The sequence below is a fragment of the Pagrus pagrus genome (genome assembly GCF_965226575.1).
Source record: "Pagrus pagrus genome assembly, chromosome: 7".
In the NCBI taxonomy this organism is placed as follows: domain Eukaryota; kingdom Metazoa; phylum Chordata; class Actinopteri; order Spariformes; family Sparidae; genus Pagrus; species Pagrus pagrus.
In genome coordinates, this window is record NC_140191.1 from 7141288 (window position 1) to 7163505 (window position 22218).

General features: G+C 37.1%; 2 protein-coding genes across 12 annotated transcripts in view; one reads left to right on the forward strand and one right to left on the reverse strand.

The window, feature by feature from the left end:
- Nucleotides 1-22218, reverse strand: part of LOC311260264 (uncharacterized protein) — a 55543-nt gene that overhangs the window by 15012 nt on the left and 18313 nt on the right. The window contains exons 1-9 of one of the 8 annotated variants that reach the window (XM_084357890.1): nucleotides 6738-7033; nucleotides 5504-5551; nucleotides 5258-5305; nucleotides 4491-4759; nucleotides 2764-3037; nucleotides 2528-2556; nucleotides 1565-1877; nucleotides 1209-1252; nucleotides 696-984 (exon numbers count right to left, since the gene is read on the reverse strand). In XM_084357890.1, coding sequence (XP_084214016.1) covers nucleotides 696-984; nucleotides 1209-1252; nucleotides 1565-1877; nucleotides 2528-2556; nucleotides 2764-3037; nucleotides 4491-4759; nucleotides 5258-5305; nucleotides 5504-5513 — 1276 coding nt within the window. In that variant the 5' untranslated portion in view covers nucleotides 5514-5551; nucleotides 6738-7033. Of the gene's footprint in view, nucleotides 1-695; nucleotides 985-1208; nucleotides 1253-1564; nucleotides 1878-2354; nucleotides 2403-2527; nucleotides 2557-2763; nucleotides 3038-4490; nucleotides 4760-5245; nucleotides 5306-5503; nucleotides 5552-6336; nucleotides 6450-6737; nucleotides 7034-22218 lie in introns of those variants that run through there. The other 7 variants (XM_084357886.1, XM_084357887.1, XM_084357888.1 and 4 more) reach the window with 7 other exon arrangements.
- Nucleotides 8180-21758, forward strand: LOC311260265 (uncharacterized protein). 4 transcript variants are annotated; one of them, XM_084357897.1, is made up of 21 exons: nucleotides 8184-8612; nucleotides 9946-9993; nucleotides 10302-10349; nucleotides 10630-10706; nucleotides 11134-11402; nucleotides 12805-12943; nucleotides 13240-13268; nucleotides 13774-13876; nucleotides 14168-14211; nucleotides 15090-15375; nucleotides 16157-16200; nucleotides 16293-16366; nucleotides 16446-16660; nucleotides 16783-17036; nucleotides 17398-17526; nucleotides 18591-18738; nucleotides 18890-18919; nucleotides 20138-20182; nucleotides 20438-20482; nucleotides 20812-20855; nucleotides 21066-21758. In XM_084357897.1, exons 5-21 carry the CDS (start codon nucleotides 11280-11282, stop codon nucleotides 21327-21329), a joined length of 2016 nt encoding a protein of 671 aa, XP_084214023.1. In that variant the 5' UTR covers nucleotides 8184-8612; nucleotides 9946-9993; nucleotides 10302-10349; nucleotides 10630-10706; nucleotides 11134-11279; the 3' UTR covers nucleotides 21330-21758. The 4 variants fall into 4 exon arrangements, with proteins under 4 accessions (XP_084214020.1, XP_084214023.1, XP_084214022.1 ...); XM_084357894.1 differs by lacking the exon at nucleotides 10630-10706 and having other exon boundaries at nucleotides 8180-8612; XM_084357896.1 differs by lacking the exons at nucleotides 8184-8612; nucleotides 10630-10706 and adding an exon at nucleotides 8639-8783.

Here is a 22218-nt window from a genome sequence, read left to right on the forward strand (position 1 = left end):
TACACAGACTATCTCTCTCCACAGTGGAGTGTAGTGTACGTCAAAGCAAAGACATACAAAAAGACAATTCAACAGATTCATGTGAAATTATGTCGACAGCATTAGATAAATTCTTATCAGGCCATTTACAATATAAGGCTGGTAATAATGAATTAAATGGACCAAAAACAAACAAGATGTGGCCCAATAAAGAAGAGTGTTTTCAATAAAAAGATGTTGAGCCCTTTGAAAACACAACATTTACAAAAAAAGGACCAAAGATTCAGATTCATTCAGATCTTTACTTTAAAGTCAAAATCCAAATCATTCAACTCTGACGTAATCTCTGTCTAATTTCATATTTATTACTATTATTTTATTATTTCGCACCAGTAAATTGAATTGAATTAGTTAGATTTGCCACATCAAAAATTAAGTTTATATTTTACAGAGTGGAAAAGTCATTCCTTTGTTTTGAAGATAACGTAGAATTAACTGTGAAGTTTCTATGGTTCAGTTTTTGTTCGACTGTGTTTGACAGGTGATGAATCAACTCTCTGGTATTGTTGCTGTCATGGCAGGTCTATACGGTGCTGTTGCATTGATTTATATTATAAACTTCATCTGATATTTTGCACCAGAGTTTAAAAGATTTTGTAACAATGTGTCTTTGTCTGTTATTATGAATTAATGTGACAGTTGTCCTCCTATCTTACCTTTGGGTCCTGAGCTGGTCTCTGACAGCCTCTGCACCAGATCAGTCCGGTTCATGTCCATTAAAACCTCCCTGGTCACCTCCACAGACTTTTGACCGCATGTCTCCACCATCACATCCACCAGTGACTCTGCCATGTCTCCCTTCTTCAGTCTGCTCCAGGGAACCTCTGGAAGGCTCCTCTGGAAGAACGTGAACTGCAGAAACCATGTGAAGGTCTTTTGCTCCTCATAACTCAGATCATAGAGTGTTTCATAAAGCAGCTCTTTAACAGCCCCCATCGTCGCAGCCTGGAAAATGTACATGTTCATAGAGAAAACGTTATTTCTTTTAAGTTGTGTTTTTCTATAAGATCAGTACTGAGCTCAGTATCATCTCAGCTTCAGTTCTGTGAGAAACATCAAATGTAATTCATGTTTGGTTTAATAATCATCATTAATGTTGAGTTAATTTTAAACCTGAATCTCACTGAATAAAAACTGTACTCTGCATGGTCAGATATGATATTACTCACTTTTTTGAACAGTGCAGACTGGTGTTCATTCACAGAGAGTTTTTCTGAGGAGAAAGAAAGAATAAAAGGAATTAAAAAAAAATATTGTTGTTAATTATACATCAGGCATGACTGCTTTGTAAAAAAGATTTCAATAGAAAGCACTCAACATGAAATTAAACTCAAAGCTCATCAAAAGTTACATCTAACTTTTCACAGATATTTTTCTCCTCATCGTGAAATAATTTTAAATAATAATTAGTCCTAAAATATATTTATGATTTATGTTTGTTTTCTCTACAATATAAACTATTTTATTCAAAATGTAAAGAGAAGAGGACATATATTATAAACATGTCTTGTCTTTATTGTCTTACTTTTGGGTCTTGAGCTGCTGTCTGACAACCTCTGCACCAGATCGGTCCTTTTCATCATCTTTAAAATCTCTTTGGCCTTCTCCACAGACTGTTGGCCATAGTACTCCACCATTAAACACACTGTGCCCTGCTTGTGTGCTTTATCCAGCAGGCCTGATGGGATGTTTTTTGCTTTCTGCTGCATCAATAGGACAGATGAGGGTCCCAGTTGGTAAACTGGATGCAGGGTTCTCTTGAACGTCTTAAGCTCTGCTTTACTCAAATCTGTCAGTGTTTCTAAAAGCAGCTTTCTGACAGACTCCATTATTTCCACCTGATAAATTCAGAGAAAATGTTCATGAGATAAAAGTACAGTTTCTCAGCAAGGATGATTACAGATTTTTCTTTTCTAATCTCATCAATGTCTGTGCTGTAGAAATGTGGATGTGGTAAGAGAGCATCAGCCGTATAAAAACAAGTAATGATACAGTGGATACATTGTCCAGTCGATCACCTTTACCTGTTTTTTTGTTCTTTTTACAAACTGTATTTTATTTTCATGAGAAGATTCATGACTTTATTTTACTGCCTGGGTGAAACTCTTTTACAGTCTGTGTTACAAAACCTGTAATGAGCCTCCTGATTTAACAACAGAGCTGCTTTTATTACATCAATTGCATCTTTTCTTCCAAAAGAAAAAAGCTTTTTTTTGTCAGAGTTAGAAAAACAAAAAATGTACAATATATTCCCTCAGATGTAGATATAACACATATTCTTAACATTATTTTTTAATAACATTCAGGCTTCAGACCTCATGTGCACATTATGCAGCCTGATCAGCTTCAGTTCTGTGAGGAAACTGTTTGAGATAAAGAATTTTGTGTTTATCATCAATTGTAATGTTCAAGATGAAAATGATTTTCAGTCTTCATCCACTGGATAAAAGCTGCACTGTGTGAAATCTGAGTGATATGACATACTCACTCTCTGCATCAGTGAAGGCCGATGTTTGTCTGAGGAGAGAAGAAATAAAAAAACACGCATTAGTAATTGATTTAACAGCAGAATTATGAACATATAAATTACAAGCTTTTTATACATATGACCCCATTTTCCAATTGTTCCTGTATCTGTATATAATACAATATAAAACATATGAGCTGCATGTGAGTGTGTGACAGTTTGATGTTTTTCACATGTTTCTGTCTTTTTTGCTTTACCTTTGGTTCCTGGGCTGGTGTCTATCAATCTCTGCACCAGATCAGTCCTCTTCATCAACTTTAAAACATAAATGGTCAACCCTAAACACTGTCGGCTGTACATCTTCACCATCAGCTCCACGATGTATCGTGTGTTTGTCACTTTCAGTTGATTAATTGAGAAGAGTGGGAAATCTTTCTCCAATTCAATGAGTGACTTGAATTCTTCAAGCTCCTCAGAACTCAAATCATTCAATGTTTCACAAAGCCTCTTCTTAGTGGACACTTTTTCTACCTGGAAAATGAAAAGGACATAACATCATATCAGTGTATGCAGTACAGGATGTGTTTGTGTGATCTACTACCATGACTGGAATCTTACTGACATTTGGCTTTTCTTATTTAATCATCACGATTACACACTGATGTTTGTTCTGTGAAGGCAGATTTTTAATTCCTCCACACAGTGGGTCACTAAATAGTTTAAACTGAAATGAAGACTCAGCAGATGATTTTGAGCATTATTAAAACCATTCATATTAGTTTGAAAATATTCTGCCTGCTGCACAGTAGAGTAGATTTTGAACTTATTTCACAGCCAAACCAAACAATGGTGACAGAAGAAATATACATACATCATATATATATATATATATATATATATATATATATATATACACACACACACATACATATATTTATGTTTCAAGTTTGACTTATATTTAAAACTAGGGCTGCACTGTATTGGATTTTTTTCTTTTCTTTCAGCAATATATTTTGTGAAATGAAAAAGTACAGGAGTTATAAAATGATAAAATATTATGAAATTAGAATTAAAATAGCTCTTTAAAACCACACAAAACAATAAAGCAAATATCAATTAGCAGTCAAATAGCAGCACTGCAACAACAAAAAGACAACAACTCAATTCAGTACAGGTGTGGCTGTGAGTGTGGTGGAGTGAAAGACTCATCACAGAGTTCAGTCCCTTAAAATGGTGGTAAATGCTGGTAAATGTTGGTAAATACTGCGCCCAACAACCCCAATACAGTTCAGTTTCCATCCAGGTCAGCCACAAAAAGAAAGACAACTCAAAAGTCTGCTCCGGGTTTTACCGCTGATCAATTCAAAAACAGCTTCACTCAGACCAGCAACTCCTTAAGAAACACCAAGTGTGAAAAATATACATCCACCAGATGATTCCTCCTCCTGACACAGACAGGGGAAGCAAGGCTCAAGTTTTACCATGAGCTGACAACAACGACACGACTTTACAACATGAACTGATGCCCAGGAAACCTGGTGTATCTCTCCTCCACTGACCAAAAAACACTGGCCACTTAAAGCTCACATGTCAATCACAAGCAACAAACTCTGCGTATCCAAGAACCCTTAAATCAGAGCAGATGATGCTCTATCAGGCAGACTTCTCTTGTAGGTTAGTTTATGGAAAACGAAACCCATGTGAGTTTTCTTTTAGTATCAAGCCACAAAAAAGCTGTAGCAGGAAGTGTTTGAGTTTATTTGCTGACATCACATGTCCTGCAATGTGACTATTGCACACATTGTGATGTCGATGCTGAAACAATATACTGTGCAGTTTTATAAAATTTACATCATATTCACTTAAAATTTGATCTTCAGTTGTGTTCACCATTTGAGCCCCTAAATCAGCGATTACATGAGAGACCCAACCTAAACTATCCACACTGCCAATATAATGATTTATATAACTAAGATTTACTCACTTCAGCATCCATTCTCATGAGGTCGCCTATAAGAAGTGGCTGATTTTCAATCAGGATATCATAGAAGAGATCTTTTCCATGAACTCCACTGGATTTCAGTGGCCCACTGATGAGCTCCCTCATCTTCTCCTCAGCAGTGGGCAGAGTGTTGACTTCATCATAACTCTCTTGTTGGATGACATTTTGGCGGAGGAGCTCATCCAAAATGGGCTGAACATTGCTCACTCTCTTGATCAGCTCATATTGATGTTTATCCACAAAGTGTTCATCTGAGGAAAGAAGGTAAAAATTATTCTACAATGACTGATTGGATTTGAAGAGAACATGAAGCCACTTAATATACAGGTTTCATTACAAGAGGCTATCTAACTTCTACTTTCTGTATCAAAGTGTAGATGATCATCAAATATTAAAAAACAACTATTTAAAATGAGTTTGTAAACATGATTTAGTCTAATTGTGTCTGTATTGCATTCATTAAATCATTTATACTTAGTGTTGTTGAACATGACTCATACAACAGTGATGTAGAGCAGGGGTTCCCAAGCTTACAACAATCCATCATGAATTGCTATAACATCTATATTTATAACTGACTCACATACATACTTAAACAGGTCTTCTAATACAGCTCTGGCTGAGAAAGCAATAAAGCATATCTCCTTAAAAATAGTATTTATCAGCAGCCACTGTTACTTTCATCAACCTGAACTCCTTTTGAACAAACTCAATTTACAGGGGAGACCTCACACTACCTGTACGCCTACCATCTGGTTTGGTATCTACACCATCTCCTCCAGTTGAGGGTCCTGCAGCTGAAACAAAATTAGGGAAAATTAAAACTGTATCTCAATGGATCTGTCTTTAAAAAGTACTATGAACTCACACAAACAAATGCCTTCTTTGATGTAAAATGAAGTTGTAAAATGAAGTGGCTCGTTGTCGACAACCTGAGCTCAGTGAGTAACAGACATTTAGTGAGATGACTGTATACATAATACCTGTGCACCTACCTTCTGCCATTGTATTTACATCAGTCGCTGCCGCTGAGGATCAAGCAGCTGCAAAGAGTTTAAGAAAAATGTAGACTTCAGAACAATGTACTGCTCTTTAACTTTTTGTACATGTAAATAGTAAACAAAATGTTGTCTTGTTTTAACAACCAGATCACAAAGAAAGCAAGATAAAGGTTATTAATTAAAACAGGTACGCTCCACACATTGTCAGGCTCACTTACTACAAATGGTCAAAAAAAAACATTTGCACAAAGGAATGTGTCAATCAGAAACAGTTTATAGAGACACCAAAAATAGTAGCCTACATGGCACATAATGATGCACATCTTTGATCCACCATAAAGGTACAAAGCAGTTTGTTGTAGTCTAAACTATCATTTTTAACTATTGTAACCCGAACTAAAGACACAGTTACTTAAGTCAGATCAGTCAGATAGGACAAGGGATTAAAGAAGGGCTGCATGTGGTTATTATTTTCATTGTAGATTGATCTGCTGATTATTGATTGATTAGCAGATTACTCGTTCAGTCAGAAATATGTCAGAAAACTGTGAAAAATGGCAATATTGATTTCCTAAGGGCAAAAACATTTGTCTAAATAGCAAAAATATTTAATTTCAAGTGATATGAAAGAGAAAAGCAGCAAATCATGTCAGTGGAGGAGCTTAAACAAGAGAATATTTGGCACTTCTGCTGATTATTATACTAGTTGCCAATTCCTGATCGGTTAATCGACTAACAGCCTAGGAAAAACAAGTTTCTCTGAAGGAGTGCATCAATCAGAGTTTACTTCTAAAAAGTAAAAGTACAGAGGAAGTAATGAAAAGTACATTTCTCACATACAGAGTCTCCTGGAAACCTTCAACAGACAGGACAGCTCTGTGCTGCTGCTACTCTCTCATCAGTGCTAGGCTAATTGAGCTAGCATGGCCGTTTTACCCTCTCTCACTCACTCTCTCTCACTCACTCACACACACACACACACACACACACACACACACACGCACTATTCACGTTAGTTGTCGTCTTCCTAAATACAACAACAACTCAACCGTCGTGTTAAAGCACTTTAGAACTCTAGCTAACCGTTAGCTGGCACCGTCTGTTAGAAACACGAACGTTAGTAAAGTGTTAGCTAACTCGAAACTGTCTCATTAGTGTCAGACTGCTGTGAGGTAGAGCTCTGAAAGTGAAAGTCATAAAAAATAAGCCAAATGTTGTGTTTTATTACCGTTTTGAAAACAAGTTGTAGTTTCAGTAGTTTGAGCTGAAGTTCGTCCACTTTTGTTAAATCGAAGAAAACCGTGAAGCAGCTCTGCTCTCCGCTGTCAACGAGAAGTCTTCAAGCTGGACTGGAAGTAAAACACTGCAGTCAAGCCAGTCGTGGTTCGCGTTTGTTTGGTGAAATCAGCCGCCCCTTTTTTTTTTTTTTAGTGCGCAAATTATCTAACGTTTACGGTAATCGTCATGAAAGAGCCGCTGGTACTGAATTTGGAGCAGCCTGCAGTCTCACAGCCAGACCCATGAAACATAGGATGCTTTGACAGTAATTATTCCCCGTGATGGAATAAAGGTATCACAAAGGGATCCTTCCGGTGAGATCAAAAAAACAAACAAACATTGTTTCCATAAGTAGTTCAAGATTCAAATACTGCTGAACTAAGTCATTTTTAGTCTACTTGTATAAGTACTATGAAGTACTTTTACTGTGTACGTTTCGATTAATCCTTTGTCAAAATCCTTACCAAGGAACAAGAATAGGTCTTTTTGCCCAACTTTGATGTGGAATAAAAAACATTCCTCTCATAAGTAGTCCAACATTCATATACTGCTGAACTTAGTACTTCCTATACTACTTGTATATCTACTATGAAGTACTTTTACTCTGTACTTTTTGAGTAATCCTTTATCATTGTCAAAATCCTTACCGAGGAACAAGAATAATTCTTTTCGCCCAACTTTGATGTGGACATTTACTTCTAAGAGAGTATTATTAGACTGTGGTATTACTCCCTTATTGTTAAGTACAAGATCAGAGTATTTCCTCCAACACTGTGCAAATCTATCTCAACTGTTCTCTTCTGCTCCTAGTCAACCACAGTCAACGTCTGCTGGCTGATGGTCACCTCACTTCTCAAGTTGTATCCATGGCCTTGCTTGGGGTGGGCAAAGACATAACATAATTGTATAAGTTATGACTGGAAAAAAACCTACTCAGGAATGCAAGTTTCAGATTCGCACAGTGTTGGAACCGCAACGCAGCGTCCTGTGATAGACTCCTCAGAGTACACTCTCAGTGACCATGACAATCATCACGCATTAATTACATTAAACATTCAGGTTGTAGCTTTGTAAGTCTACATACACAGAACAGAAAGTGTGATTTTTTTTATTTCTATATCTGACTTCAGTCTGCAACTTTACAACAACGGCTCAGTTTTCAAAGACATGTTTTTTTATTTCTGATTTTGATTCTGCACATATATAATAATGTCTATGCACCTCTTTTTTCGTACATGGTGGTTTTTTTTCCCTATTCGTTCATCATTTGTTGCTTTTATGTAGAGAAATTGTTCTTGTCATCCAACAAGACATTTTGAAAATCAGGGCTCTGTCTACGTCACGAGAAGCTCCACTGTGGCTGCATTTTGTTTAGATGTTGGACTTCAGTGTGTTTGAGGACTGAACACAATATTTAACTCAGCAAAACTGAAGAGTAATAAACTGAAAAAATAAATCCTCATGTTTCAGAAGAAAACATATTGTGGGTGCTTATTATGATGTAATATACAATTTAGAAATAATCAAAAATAATGACATTATGTCTCATGCAAAGTCACGTATAAAACATGTCAGTGCTTCATTTTAAAACTGTACATGTGCACCTTTATCTTGCTGTGTATATAAACTGTGCAGAGTTTGTGCAGTAAAATGGGCGCTGGCTTGATGAGTAATGAGGGAGGTGACCTGACTCTTCAACAACACTTCAGACAAGAGAGGAACTGGTTCATCCTCTTCTTCAGGCTGCTGAACGAGCTGAAGGTTCAAGATGTGGCTGGAGATACAGACACCGACGCACAGACGGAAGAAGAGAGAGACACACCTGGTGAGTTTTTTTTTTTAGACCAGCTTGAAGACTTCTCGTTAACAGCGGAGAGCAGAGCTGCTTCACGGTTAAACTGTTTAAATACAACGTTGAACGGTTTTTTTCTTCAGTTTAACAAAAGTGGACGAACTTCAGCTCAAACTACTGAAACTACAAGTTGTTTTCAAAACGGTAATAAATCATAACATTTGGCTCATTTTTATTACTTTCACTGTCACAGCTCTACCTCCTCTTCACAGCAGTTGAGACAGTTTAGAGTTAGCTAACACTTTGCTAACGTTCGTGTTTCTAACAGACGGTGACAGCTAACGGTTAAAAGTGCTTTAACACGACGGTTGAGTTGTTGTGTTTAGGAAGACGACAGTTAACGCGAATTTTGTGTGTGTGTGTGTGTGTGTGTGTGTGTGTGTGTGTGAGAGAGAGAGAGAGAGTGAGTGTGAGTGAGAGAGAGAGGGCAAAACGGCCATGCTAGCTCAATTAGCCTAGCATTGATGAGAAAGTAACAGCAGCACAGAGCTGTCCTGTCTGTTGAAGATTTCGAGGAGACTCTGTATGTGAGAAATGTACTTTTCATTACTTCCTCTGTACGTTTACTTTTTAGAAGTAAACTCTGATTGATGCACTCCTTCAGAGAAACTTTGTTTTTTAATTTTTTTCCCCCTGGGCTTTTTCCCTGAATTGGCAACTAATAATCAGCAGAAGTGCCAAATATTCTCTTGTTTAAGCTCCTCCACTGACAGGATTTGTTGCTTTTCTCTTTCATATCACTTGAAATTAAATATTTTTGCTATTTAGACAAATGTTTTTGCCCTTAGGAAATCGACAATCTGACATATTTTTGACTGAACAAGTATCAGCTGATCAATCAATAATCAGCAGATCAATCTACAATGAAAATAATAATCACATGCAGCCCTTCTTTAATCACTTGTCCTATCTGACTGATCTGACTTAAGTAACTGTGTCTTTAGTTCAGGTTACAATAGTTAAAAATGATAGTTTAGACTACAACAAACTGCTTTGTACCTTTATGGTGGATCAAAGATGTGCATCATTAGGAGCCATGTACTATTTTTTCCTGGTGCCTTTATAAACTGTTTCTGATTGACACATTCCTTTGTGCAAACTTGACCGTAAGTGAGCCTGACAATGTGTGGAGTGTACCTGTTTTAATTAATAACTGTATCTTGCTTTCTTTGTGCTCTGATTGTTAAAACAAGACAACATTTTGTTTACTATTTATATGTACAATATATGAGATAACAGAGGTGTGCAGAAAGTTAAAGAGCAGTACATTGTTCTGAAGTCTACATTTCTCTTAAACTCTTTGCAGCTGCTTGATCCTCAGCGGCAGCGACTGATGTAAAGACAATGGCAGAAGGTAGGTGCACAGGTATTATATATACAGTCATCTCACTAAATGTCTGTTACTCACTGAGTTCAGGTTGTCGACAACGAGCCAAATTTAAACAGAGAATCTGACTGTAAAACTTATTTCCAAGTTCAGTCAGTCAAGTTTTTATCTCCAATAGATGATCTACAGTAGAACAGAAGACTAGAAGAGAATACAACTTCATTTTACATCAAAGAAGGCATTTGTTTGTTGCATGTGTGGAGACAGAGTTCATAGTACTTTATAAAGACAGATCCATTGAGATACAGTTTTAATTTTCCCTAATTTTGTTTCAGCTGCAGGACCCTCAACTGGAGGAGCTGGTGTAGATACCAAACCAGATGGTAGGTGTACAAGTAGTATGACGTGTCCTCTGTAAATGCCTTGTACTCTGTCTGTCAGTCACTGATCACAATATCTGGAAATCCAGAATCTGACGATAAATTTTCTTCATATTTTACTGCATGGTTGGATATTTAAACCAGGCTGAACTTGAGTTTGTTCAAAAAAGAGTTCAGGTTCATGAAAGTAACAGTGGTTGCTGATAAATGCTGCATAGTATTAATGAATTTAAATGAAGAGTTTGACTTTTAAGGAGATATGCTTTATTGCTTTCTCACCCAGAGCTGGATTAGAAGAGTGACACCGCTCGGATGTCTGTCGTAACGTGTCTGTTACGTTTGAATTAGTTAAGTATGCATGTGAGTCAGTTTCCATGCTGGACAAATTTCAGACATTACATTGTTTGTGTGTGTGTGTGCGGGCTTGTGTGTATAATAGGCTGTATATTAATATAGATGTTATAGCATTTCATGATGTATTTTTGTAAGTTTGGGAACCCCTGCTCTACATCACTGTAGTATGAGTCATGTTTAACAACAGTAAGTGCTCTTCCAGGGACCCACATATAATAATTCAATGAATGCAATACACACACAATTACACTAAATCATGTTTACAAAACCTTTTTAAATTGTCGGTTCTTAATATTTGATGATCATCTAAACTTTGATACAGAAAGTTAGAAGTTAGATAGCCTCTTGTAATGAAACATGTATATTAAGTGGCTTCATGTTCTCTTCAAATCCAATCAGTCATTGTAGAATAATTTTTACCTTCTTTCCTCAGATGAACACTTTGTGGATAAACATCAATCTGAGCTGATCAAGAGAGTGAGCAATGTTCAGCCCATTTTGGATGAGCTCCTCTGCCAAAATGTCATCCAACAAGAGAGTTATGATAAAGTCAAGACTCTGCCCACTGCTGAGGAGAAGATGAGGGAGCTCATCAGTGGGCCACTGAAATCCAGTGGAGTTCATGGAAAAGATCTCTTCTATGAAATCCTGATTGAAAATCAGCCACTTCTGATACAAGACCTCATGAGAATGGATGCTGAAGTGAGTAAATCTTAGTTATATAAATCATTACATTGGCAGTGTGGATAGTTTAGGTTGGGTCTCTCATGTAATCGCTGATTTAGGGGCTCAAATGGTGAACACAACTGAAGATCAAATTTTAAGTGCATATGATGTAAATTTTATAAAACTGCACAGTATATTGTTTCAGCATCGACATCACAATGTGTGCAATAGTCACATTGCAGGACATGTGATGTCAGCAAACGAACTCAAACACTTCCTGCTACAGCTTTTTTGTGGCTTGATACTAAAAGAAAAGTCACATGGATCTCGTTTTCCATAAACTAACCTACAAGAGAAGTCTGCCTGATAGAGCATCATCTGCTCTGATTTAAGGGTTCTTGGATGCGCAGAGTTTGTTGCTTGTGATTGACATGTGGGCTTTAAGTGGCCAGTGTTTTTTGGTCAGTGGAGGGGAGATACGCCAGGTTTCCTGGGCATCAGACCATGTTGTAAAGTCGTGTCATTGTAGCCAGCTCATGGTAAAACTTGAGCCTTGCTTCCCCTGTCTGTGTCAGGAGGAGGAATCATCTGGTGGATGTATATTTTTCACAGTTGGTGTTTCTTAAGGAGTTGCTGGTCTGAGTGAAGCTGTTTTTGAATCAGCGGTAAAACCTGGTAACACCTTTTTGTGGCTGACCTGGATGGAAACTGAACTGTATTGGGGTTGTTGGACGCAGTATTTACCAACATTTACCAGCATTTTAAGGGACTGAACTCTGTGATGAGTCTTTCACTCCACCACACTCACAGCCACACCTGTACTGAATTGAGTTGTTGTCTTTTTGTTGTTGCAGTGCTGGTATTTGACTGCTAATTGATATTTGCTTTATTGTTTTGTGTGGTTTTATTCTGACACCTTTGGATGGTTTGGTTGTGAAATAAGTTCAAAATCTACTCTACTGTGCAGCAGACAGAATATTTTCAAACTCATATGAATGGTTTTAATAATGCTCAAAATCATCTGCTGAGTGTTGATAATTATTTTAAGGTAAACTAAGTTTTAAATATGGATTTGGTCTTTGTCTCTTTGCAGCTTGAGACAATGTGAAGTCAGACTCATGAACTGGGTTTGCCTTAATGGAAAAGGACTACATTTAGTAAAGTTTAAAGTCTTACTTTAAAAGTGAGGACTACTCTGTGTTTACAGTTTCAGTATTTATCAGAGGAAAGTAGAATGACTTGTGGTGCTCTGTAGATGTAGGTGTAGTAGATCACACAAACACCTTACATCCTGTACTGCATATACTGATATGATAATATGTCCTTTTAATTTTCATATGTCCTTTTAAAAAGTGTCAACTAAGGCTTTGTGAAACATTGAATGATTTGAGTTCTGAGGAATTTGAAGAATTCAAGTAACTCATTGATTTGATGACAGGTTTCCACACGGGACATCGAGGCGCTGATGGTGGAGACGTACAGCCAAGAGTGTTTAGAGTTGACCAAAACTGTTTTAGAGACGATGAAGAGGACTGATCTGGTGCAGAGATTGAAAGACACCAGCCCAGGAACCAAAGGTAAAGCAAAAAAGACAGAAACATGTGCAAAACATCAAACTGTCACACACTCACATGCAGCTCATATGTTTTATATTGTACTATATACAGATACAGGAACGATGGTCAAATGGGGTCATATTTATAAAAATAATTAATATATTAAAGTTTGTATTTAATTTTTAATGAACTCTAAATCTTACTAGTATGTTACTGTTAAGTGTGACTTTGGGACAAAAAGCCTGTATTTTAAATGTTCATAATTCTGGTGTTAAATCAATAACTAATATGTGTTTTTTAATGTGTTCTCTCCTCAGAGAAACATCGGCCTGCACTGATGCCGATAGTGAGTATGTCACATCACTCAGACTTCACACAGTGCAGCTTTTATCCAGTGGATGAAGACTGAAAATCATTTTCATCTTGAACATTACAATTGATGATAAACACAAAATTCTTTATCTCAAACAGTTTCCTCACATAACTGAAGCTGATCAGGCTGCATAATGTGCACATGAGGTCTGGAGCCTGAATGTTATTAAAAAAAAATGTTAAGAATATGTGTTATATCTACATCTAAGCTAAGGGAATATATTGTACATTTTTTGTTTTTCTAACTTTGACAAAAAAAACTTTTTTATATTACAAGAAAAGAAAAAAAAACAGGTAAAGGTGATCGACTGGACAATTTATCCACTGTATCATTATTATTTTTATATGGCTGATGCTCTCTTACCACATCCACATTTCTAAAGCACAGACATTGATGAGATTAGAAAAGAAAAATCTGTAATCATCCTTGCTGAGAAACTGTACTTTTATCTCATGAACATTTCCTTTGAATTAATCAGGTGAAAACGATGGAGTCTGTCCAAAAGACTGTGGAGAGTTTAAAGATGATGAAAAGGACTGATCTGCTGCAGAAATTGTTAGACCTCCTCTCAAAACTCAAACGTAAGACAATAAAGACAAGACATGTTTATAATATATGTCCTCTTCTCTTTACATTTTGAATAAAATAATTCATATTGTAGAGAAAATAAACAAAATATATTTTATGACTAATTATTATTAAAAATTATTTTGGGAGAGGGCGAAAAATATCTGTGAAAAGTTAGATGTAACTTTTGATGAGCTCTGACTTTAATTTTATGTTGAGTGCTTTGTATTGAAATCTTTTCTACAAAGCAGTCATGCCAAATGTATAATTACCAACAATATTTTTTATTCTTTCTTTATCCTCAGAAACACTCTCTGTGAGTGAACACAAGGCCGCACTGATCAACAAAGTGAGTAATGTCATACCTGACCATGCAGAGTACAGTTTTTATTCAGTGAGATTCAGGTTTAAAATTAACTCAACATTAATGATGAATATTAAACCAAACTTTACTCTGTGGGTAAACAGAGTAAAGAGTGTGGGTAAAGAGATTTTCCGATACCATTTTTTCTCTCCCGATACCGATTCCGATCCCTGTGCTGTGGGTATTGGCCGATACCAAGTACCAATACCAGTGTGTTGTATATAAAAAAAAAAAATCATACTACGCCAGCATGACTGTGATATGATTATCATTGTGGTAAGGCCTGGCTCAGGTTAGGGTTGGTAAATTCATCGTGCTCTTTAGCGTGACGCGTCTTCAAATGTTTGATTAAGTTGCTGGTGTTGAAATTTGCAACACTCGTGACACCCCTCGAAAATTGCTTCTTTGCATATGTTGCATCTCGCAGTCTTACTGGTGGGAGCATCCAGTGTGAAATACTGCCATCCGCCGACATGATCCGCTAACGTTAGCTCCTTGTCTACAGGTGTCAGGTGAACAATTCTTCTTCACACCTCTAAAACAGCAGCTGCCGATTGCAGCACAGTGCAACTGTTTCAAGAGCGGCGAAGAAGAACTGTGTCAGAGCTAACGGAGCTAACCAGTAAATCAATTCCTATTTCTAATAAATTACGTGGTATCGGATCGGTGCCTGGACTCCAGTACTCGCCGATACCGATGCCAGCATTTTCGGCAGTATGGGATCGGAACAACTATAGGGTAAACATCCACCTGCATTATCTGAGAGAGTGAGTTTGACTTTACACATCACAGCTTTCATTCAATAAATGTAAGGTGAAAAATTAAGTTACATAAATGTCTCCTGTTTATTTTAAATCCATCAGGAAATATCTGTGACACTGATTCAGCAGAAGCTTTTGGAAACGCTGAAAGATTTCAGTCCCGGGGATCTTGAGAAATTCAAGCATGTCCTGCTGTACACTAAAATGAAGGAAGGCCTCCCAAGAATCCCAAGACACCAAATGGAGACTGCAGACAGAGTTCAGACAGTGAAGCTGATGGTGGAGCTCTACGGCCAACAGTCTGAGGAGGTGATCAGGGAGGTTTTCAATAAGATGAACAGGAGAGATCTGGTGCAGAGGCTGTCAGACATCAGCTCAGGATCTGAAGGTAGGCTGTGGGAAAAAACAATATTTGAATGTCAGAAATCTGGTATGCAAATTGTAGTCTGTGTTATTTTAAGCTAAGTTCACACCACATGGTTTTAGCCTTCATTTTCACTGACGGTTTTTGGAGATCCCCAACAAAATGCCTTATGTGTATGATTTTGGTGGAAAGAATCCGTTTTGTAAAGACGTGGTTTTGAGTTCAGTGTTCAGATTTTGTGAATTTTTGACAAAATGGTGAACTGTTTTCAGTTATGTGTTTAGAGGTTTGAGAAACTGAGCCGTCAAGAAACGTGTTTAAACTATTGGGAAGAATAGTATTCTATCAATTATTTTCTTAATTAATCGATTAGCTGTTTGGTCCATAAAATGTCAGAAAATGAAGTGTTTCCCAAAGCCCAAGATGAAATCCTCAAATGTCTTGTTTTGTCCACAACTCAAAGATACCTAGTTAACTGTCACAGAGGAGTTAAGAAACAAGAACATTTTTCACATTTAAGAAGCAGGAATCAGAGAATATATCTCTCATAAAAAATTACTCAGATCGATAAATTGACTATCAAAGTAGTTTCAAAGATTAGTTGCTCTGATTGGTTGTAGGTCGATCCCATTGCGTCCAGTGGCATTTTGGTCTGTGCCCATTGATAACGCTCCTTGGAAATGGAAAATTAACGAAAAAGTTCAAGACTAATCAGATGTTTGAATTGGTCTGGAGATGCCTGGCTAGCAGAGCTTCATATATCAATGTAACATCATTTTAAGAAAATTGTATGTGTCTTCACAAGGTCCTTCAAGAAACCAGGAGCTTGAGGGTTGTGGAAGCAAAATGGTAAGTTTACTCACTGTATTTATTTTTTCCTTTATGTGATGCTGTACAAAGACAGATTTCCACTTATTTGGAAAAATGATTGTGTTCTGCAGCAGGACTCCAGTGACTGGACTAAACTTGAACCTGAAGTGAACAGAAGAGATGCAGATGAGGCTCCAACTTTCAGGTAGAATAACATCATAAATACTGCGTTGCACTGGAACTATCGGAAAAGTTTTTAACTTGTTTTCTTTTCTGTGACTTAGCCATCAGTCTGAAGCAGGAAACTTTGAATGCAGTGTCTCTGGTTTGCGCTGGGTCTGTAAGGAGAAGGTCAGTTTTAAGTACCAGTTTTGCTCTTGGGAGGAACCTATGGAGAGGATGGAAACGATCAGTTACATGCCTGCAGGTCCACTAATTGACATCAGAGCAATTGTTGGGAAATTAGTTGAAGTATACCTGCCACACTGGATCTGCATAGGTGGGTTGACATGAAGACAACAGTAAAGATAGAATGTATGAACTTTTAGATTTATGTTAACTTGTACAGAAACTAATGCAATCCTTTTCTTCTCACTAATTGTGTACTTTTATTTTGTGCAGATGACAACCCTAAAATATTAAAAAGGTTTGGAGTCCTACACATCGATGACTGTGGAGATGTTGTGGAAAAAGTCTCAGAGGTCACATCGTCCCATGTCAAGTTATCTGAACCAATTTTTTCTCCAAGAGCGGTTCTGATGAAAGTTGGCTTTCCTGTGAAAATAAGCTGTGACGTGTTAATATACCATCAACCCAACACACCATTCCTAAAACTCCATGTTTACCTGATCCCGCATGATCCTGCTCTGCAACAGGTTATTGAATATCTTACAGCCATGCACAAGAAGAAAGAAGTGAAATCACGAGAAAAATGTCTTAATATATTGTGACAAAGTTCAACTATTATGGGATAAAGTCATTACATTTGGAGAGGGAAAAAATATTGAATTACTTTTTTTTTTCTTTTTCAAAATGTAATATAGTTTTTGCTGTGGTAATAATATTTTCTCTCAAAATATTTACATTTTTCTTCCAAAATATTCTCAAAATCTTGTTTTTCTTTAAATAGTGCCTTTAATACTTTATTATTAAATCGGTTGTGTTTTTACTGAATGTACCTTAAAACACAGATGACAGTGTTTGCTACTGTAACCGTAAAAACTGCTTTTTTCCCAGACACTGGACAAGAAGAAATTCTCTCAACGATTTGAACTGATCCAAAAGCCTCGGCCAGACAAGTACCTGAAAATGCAGCAGGGTTTTAACCTTGCAGCAGACATGGACACAGCCAAAATTCTCCCAGAGGTACGATTTGCACTCAGTCAGAATTGAATCCGTGTACATGTGGGAATTGTGGTTCAGACACTGTAAGATGATAGCAACTGCAAGGTGCCTCAGTGAATAGTGTGTTGTATTTTAAATAGGTAAATATTAAATACGTTTTAGTGTTACTATTGGACATTTTTATTAGATGCAACTGCCACAAAGGGGCCATTTCAGCCATTCTGCTGCACTCTTTGGACACTTTGTAGTTTGCCAGGTGGGAGATATTGTAGCTGTTTGAAGGACTTACAATTTGCAACAAGGCAGCCAACATGATCAGCTTTTCTGACTGGTGCCCTGATGACGTGAACACCCCATAAGACACAAAGGGATGGCACGAGTGAGAACCATTGACACAGTTAAAGGAAAAGTTCACCCAATTTTCCATCGCCATTGGGCGAATGGTCATTTTGGGTGGAGTTTTGTTACGTTTTTTAAATCAATTTGGGTCTCAGGGCTTCCAGAGACTTAGATTACACCAGATGTGTTGTATGGAGCCATTTTGTGTTTGGTTTTGTTTTGTTTTTACATTTTAAAACAGGTCCTCATCTACTTAAGTCTTTTAGGAGAATGCTGCAACACTGTTTTACTGTGAAACTCCAGAAATGTTTTGTCAACTACGAAACTTTACCTGACTTTTTATTGGCATAAGTGCGAGTAGATAATGATGGAATATTCATTTTCAGGTGAACTTTGCCTTTAAGGAAAGTTGCATGTTGGTTCCCTTCAGAAGCTCAGGTGAACTGGCTTAGGACAGTGAGCTCATTGACTCATTGACAGATGAGCGTAACTGAGCCTCAGAGACTTGTGCATTCAGGGTGTCAAAAACTATTGATAATTGTGGCCTATTGTTGTGTTCGGTGGGAGAGCAGCTGAATATTCAGGCACCCATACAGCAGCCAGATAGAAGTGTGATTGAGCTGCATAAATCAGTATTTCTAACCAACAATCAAGCTGGTTTGACCAGTGAACTCTTCCTCTTCTGTTTTTGTTGTGTACGATTTAACTTGACTAACTCCTCTCCCTTTTGTTATATTTTTTCACAGAGAATAACCCTCAGATATGATAGCCAAGACCCAAATTTCTATGAAGTGTTCATCAAGAAACCAGACAGAGACTTCCACCTTACACTCTCACACATACGTAAGGGTGAACCGCGTTTTGAACCAGTATGGACCTGTGAAATTCGAACAGGTTGGTGGTACACAACGACTGCTAGCCCTTATATTTAAAATATATGATCTCAAGCACCTGCCTGCTGGCGCCACAGCATTACTTCAGAGTTCATTTGTTGTATATCAGCTATCTGTAATTTATTTCATGTTTATTCTGTCTTTTCCTTCAGATGACTATCAAAACTCTGCTCATTTAGAAGGTAAGATCCTGCAGTATAAGAATAGTGTTTACTAAACTTCAGTCAGGCTTCAGTCATAATATGATGTCAAAGCTGTTCAAATTCTTTCAAGTAGAATAGAGTCAATTGTAACTTAATTAATGTTAAAACAATTAAGGTTATTTCAGTATCTTGAACACTGAGGGACTACAGGGGAAAATAGATTTTATCTCTATCTGGTGCAGTAAACGCATCGTGCATTGTGAAAGGTCCAGTGTGGAGGATTTAGAAGGATTTATTGGCAGATATGGAAAACAATATTCATAATTATCTTTTTATTAATGTATAATGAGCCTTTCATATCTCCAGAGGGAGCGGGTCCTCTTTCACTGAGTCTGTCATGTTGCACTGCCATGTTTCTACAGTAGCCCACAATGGTCAAACCAAACACTAGCTCTACAGAGGCCTATGTGTTTTTCCTGATTTAGCAGCAAAGGGATGGTGGTAAGTTGGTTGTAGTCTACAAACACTGGACCTTTAAATTAACAATAAAACTGTTATACAATAAGTAATATACAACTATTCCTTGCTTGTGAATTGCTGTTTCATGTTGTTGTCGTCTTTTCTTTGTCTGAACTAAGCCTGCTATGTGCAGCACAGTCCCCAGGATAAAATGTTGGTAGTTAACATTTCTGTAAACCACTGATGCGTCACATTTGTTTGTGTCATAGGTGCATACCATACTGACATTTCAACAATACGTGTCATATCACTTTCACATTACTGCTTTACGACCTGATTGTCTTCTGGGCTGGAGGGGATGGTGGTGGAGATATTTTTAAGGAGACCTTGAGACAATTTCCAGCTGTGTTTGTGGTGACAGAAATGTATATGTTTGATGGGAATTTGGGAAATCTCTAGCTGTGTTTGTGGTGACCAAAACAGGTATTTATGCCAAATCATGATCTTTTTTTTCTCCCAAACCCAGTGTTTCTGTGTCAAAACCTGAGCGGACCATAAGCACAGAGTATATACATCATAAAATATCAAATTGAACCTGAAGAAACGTAAAGTTGCAACATAAAGACATGTCAAGTTTTAACTCAAAATTTGTTTTGCAGAAAGGTATATTGCAATCATGTATTCTGGTGATTGGGTGGGGTATTCTAGTAGTTTGGTTGATCTGCTGTAGTGTTTTTGTCATTAATGCATGAGGTGTTGAACAAATGTATTATGTATTTGCCATTTCATGTGTTACAGCTGCAGAATCATTAACTGGGCCATGCTATGATGCTACAGTGAGAGGTAGGTACACTGCAAAAATATTCAGGAAATACTTTGTACTATTTTGTACAAAAACATGATGATTAACTATGAAAATGTAGGATTTCCCATACTTAATCATGTTAATGTATGCAGTATATAAATCTATACTACAGAATCTGGATTTCAGTGTTTTGTAAGTTTTCAAGAAAGATTGTTATGTTGTTGTTTAGCATATATATGTCTTAAATATTTTTTTCAACGGTAATCAAACTTTATGTATGCCTATTTTTATAGTCAAACAGACAGGTCTACAATCGTCCAAACCTTGTTCCAGTGAAAGTGAGTTGTTTTCTGTTTTCTGATCATGAAGCACTACAGAAAGCTGTTTTTAAACCAATCTTTGATTTTTATTTTAACATTAAACCTTAACCGTGCAAATGATGTATTACCTGGCCTCAACATGTGAAACTGCAGCCTGGCGTTTTTAGATTTACTATGTAAATGTTCAGCTAAAACAATTATGCTTCTTTAGAGGCTCATCTGAAATGATTTAAAAACAGACAGGCAGTGAGAGGAAAAGTTCTGTTCTGATGTAAAATCTGGCAGTGGGTGTCTTATCACAAAAAGTAAAGGGTGCATGCAACATGTTTTCTTTCTTCTCTCCTCAGGGAAACACTCTGTGGATGAGCACTTGTCTGAACTGATGCAGAAAGTGAGTGATGTCACATCAGTCTGACTTACACAACACATCCATTCAATCAATAAGATGCAGGTTGAAAATCATCCACTCCTTGATGCACATTAAACACACAATTTAAACTTGGTGGCTCTCACACAACTGATGCTGCATTCAGGTGAGCTTTGATATTATCCACTAACGTTAAAGTGAAAACATATCCCTTTGTTTATGTGAATTCTTCAGGGAGCAACAATCACAACAGACAGAGAGAGGCTTTTGAATGTGCTGGGACATTTGAAACAAGAGGAATTCAAAGAATTCAAGTGGTTTCTGCAGGACAGTGACATCCTGACAGGCCTCCCATGCATCCCACATCACCGACTGGAGAAGGGAGACATGTTGGACGTGGTGGATCTGATGCTGCAGACCTACAGCCAACAGTCTGTGGAGGTGACCAAGAAGGTTTTTCAGAAAATACACAGGAATGATCTGGTGCAGATGCTGTAAGACGTCAGCTTTCATTTAATCGATGCTGGCTGAAACTCATCTGCACCTTGAACTGATGAATTATGAGGCAAAACATAATGTAATTTGTCAGGTAACAGACCGGAGGCTGTATTCAGGTTTGTCTCCTCAGACACAATGTCCACGTTTTCTTGGATAAAGTAACAGTACTGCGATCTCTAGCACAAAGGAGGAAGTGTTAATATGTAAGCACATGTACATTATTCAGAGGTTTTTATTCATGTCAGTCAAACTGAATTTCTAAAGTTTTTAAACTTGAATAGTGAAATTATTGTAACTCTTTTTAAACATGAACACAATGCAGCAGTCAAAATACTGTAAATACTTCAGTTTCTGTTACAGCAACAGATCAGGTGGCTCATTCCAGTATTTTCTAGCTTCAAGTCTTATAGTCTTGACAAATAATGAAAATAGATTTCAACGGGGTTGAAAGGAAGCAATGCCTGCACATAACAGTATTTCATGTTACAAGTAAAATGGAACAAATGTATCATAAAAAAAACTAGCGTGTCAGTTACAGAACATCTGGGGCCAAATGTATAAAACTAAACTGTGTATTCAGGTGTAGAAATCTGTGTACACACAAAACAGGACGTCTGATCCCACGCAACTTTTCCTTTACTGAATTTAGTTTTGAGGAGAAATGTGGGGAGCAAAGAAGCAGCTGAAGGAGAAGCATAACTTTACAGACTGTGAACTTGAAGGAATGATTGATCAAACTAACAGTATTATTTGGAGGCTTAAGTTCTGACATCAGTTCAAATGTTCAAAAAGAAAATAATCTTTATTTATATAAAGATCATTATCATTATAATTATCATACAACTTGTCATCACTGTGTAATCATAGTGAAGGTTTTTAAACTATAGAT

Excerpts from the sequence above, each read along its gene's own strand:
- LOC311260265 (XM_084357894.1), top strand. Across the intron at positions 16,367-16,445 it reads GATGAGGCTCCAACTTTCAG|CCATCAGTCTGAAGCAGGAA; the intron begins GTAGAATAACAT and ends TCTGTGACTTAG. Across the intron at positions 20,856-21,065 it reads TGTCTGAACTGATGCAGAAA|GGAGCAACAATCACAACAGA; the intron begins GTGAGTGATGTC and ends TGAATTCTTCAG.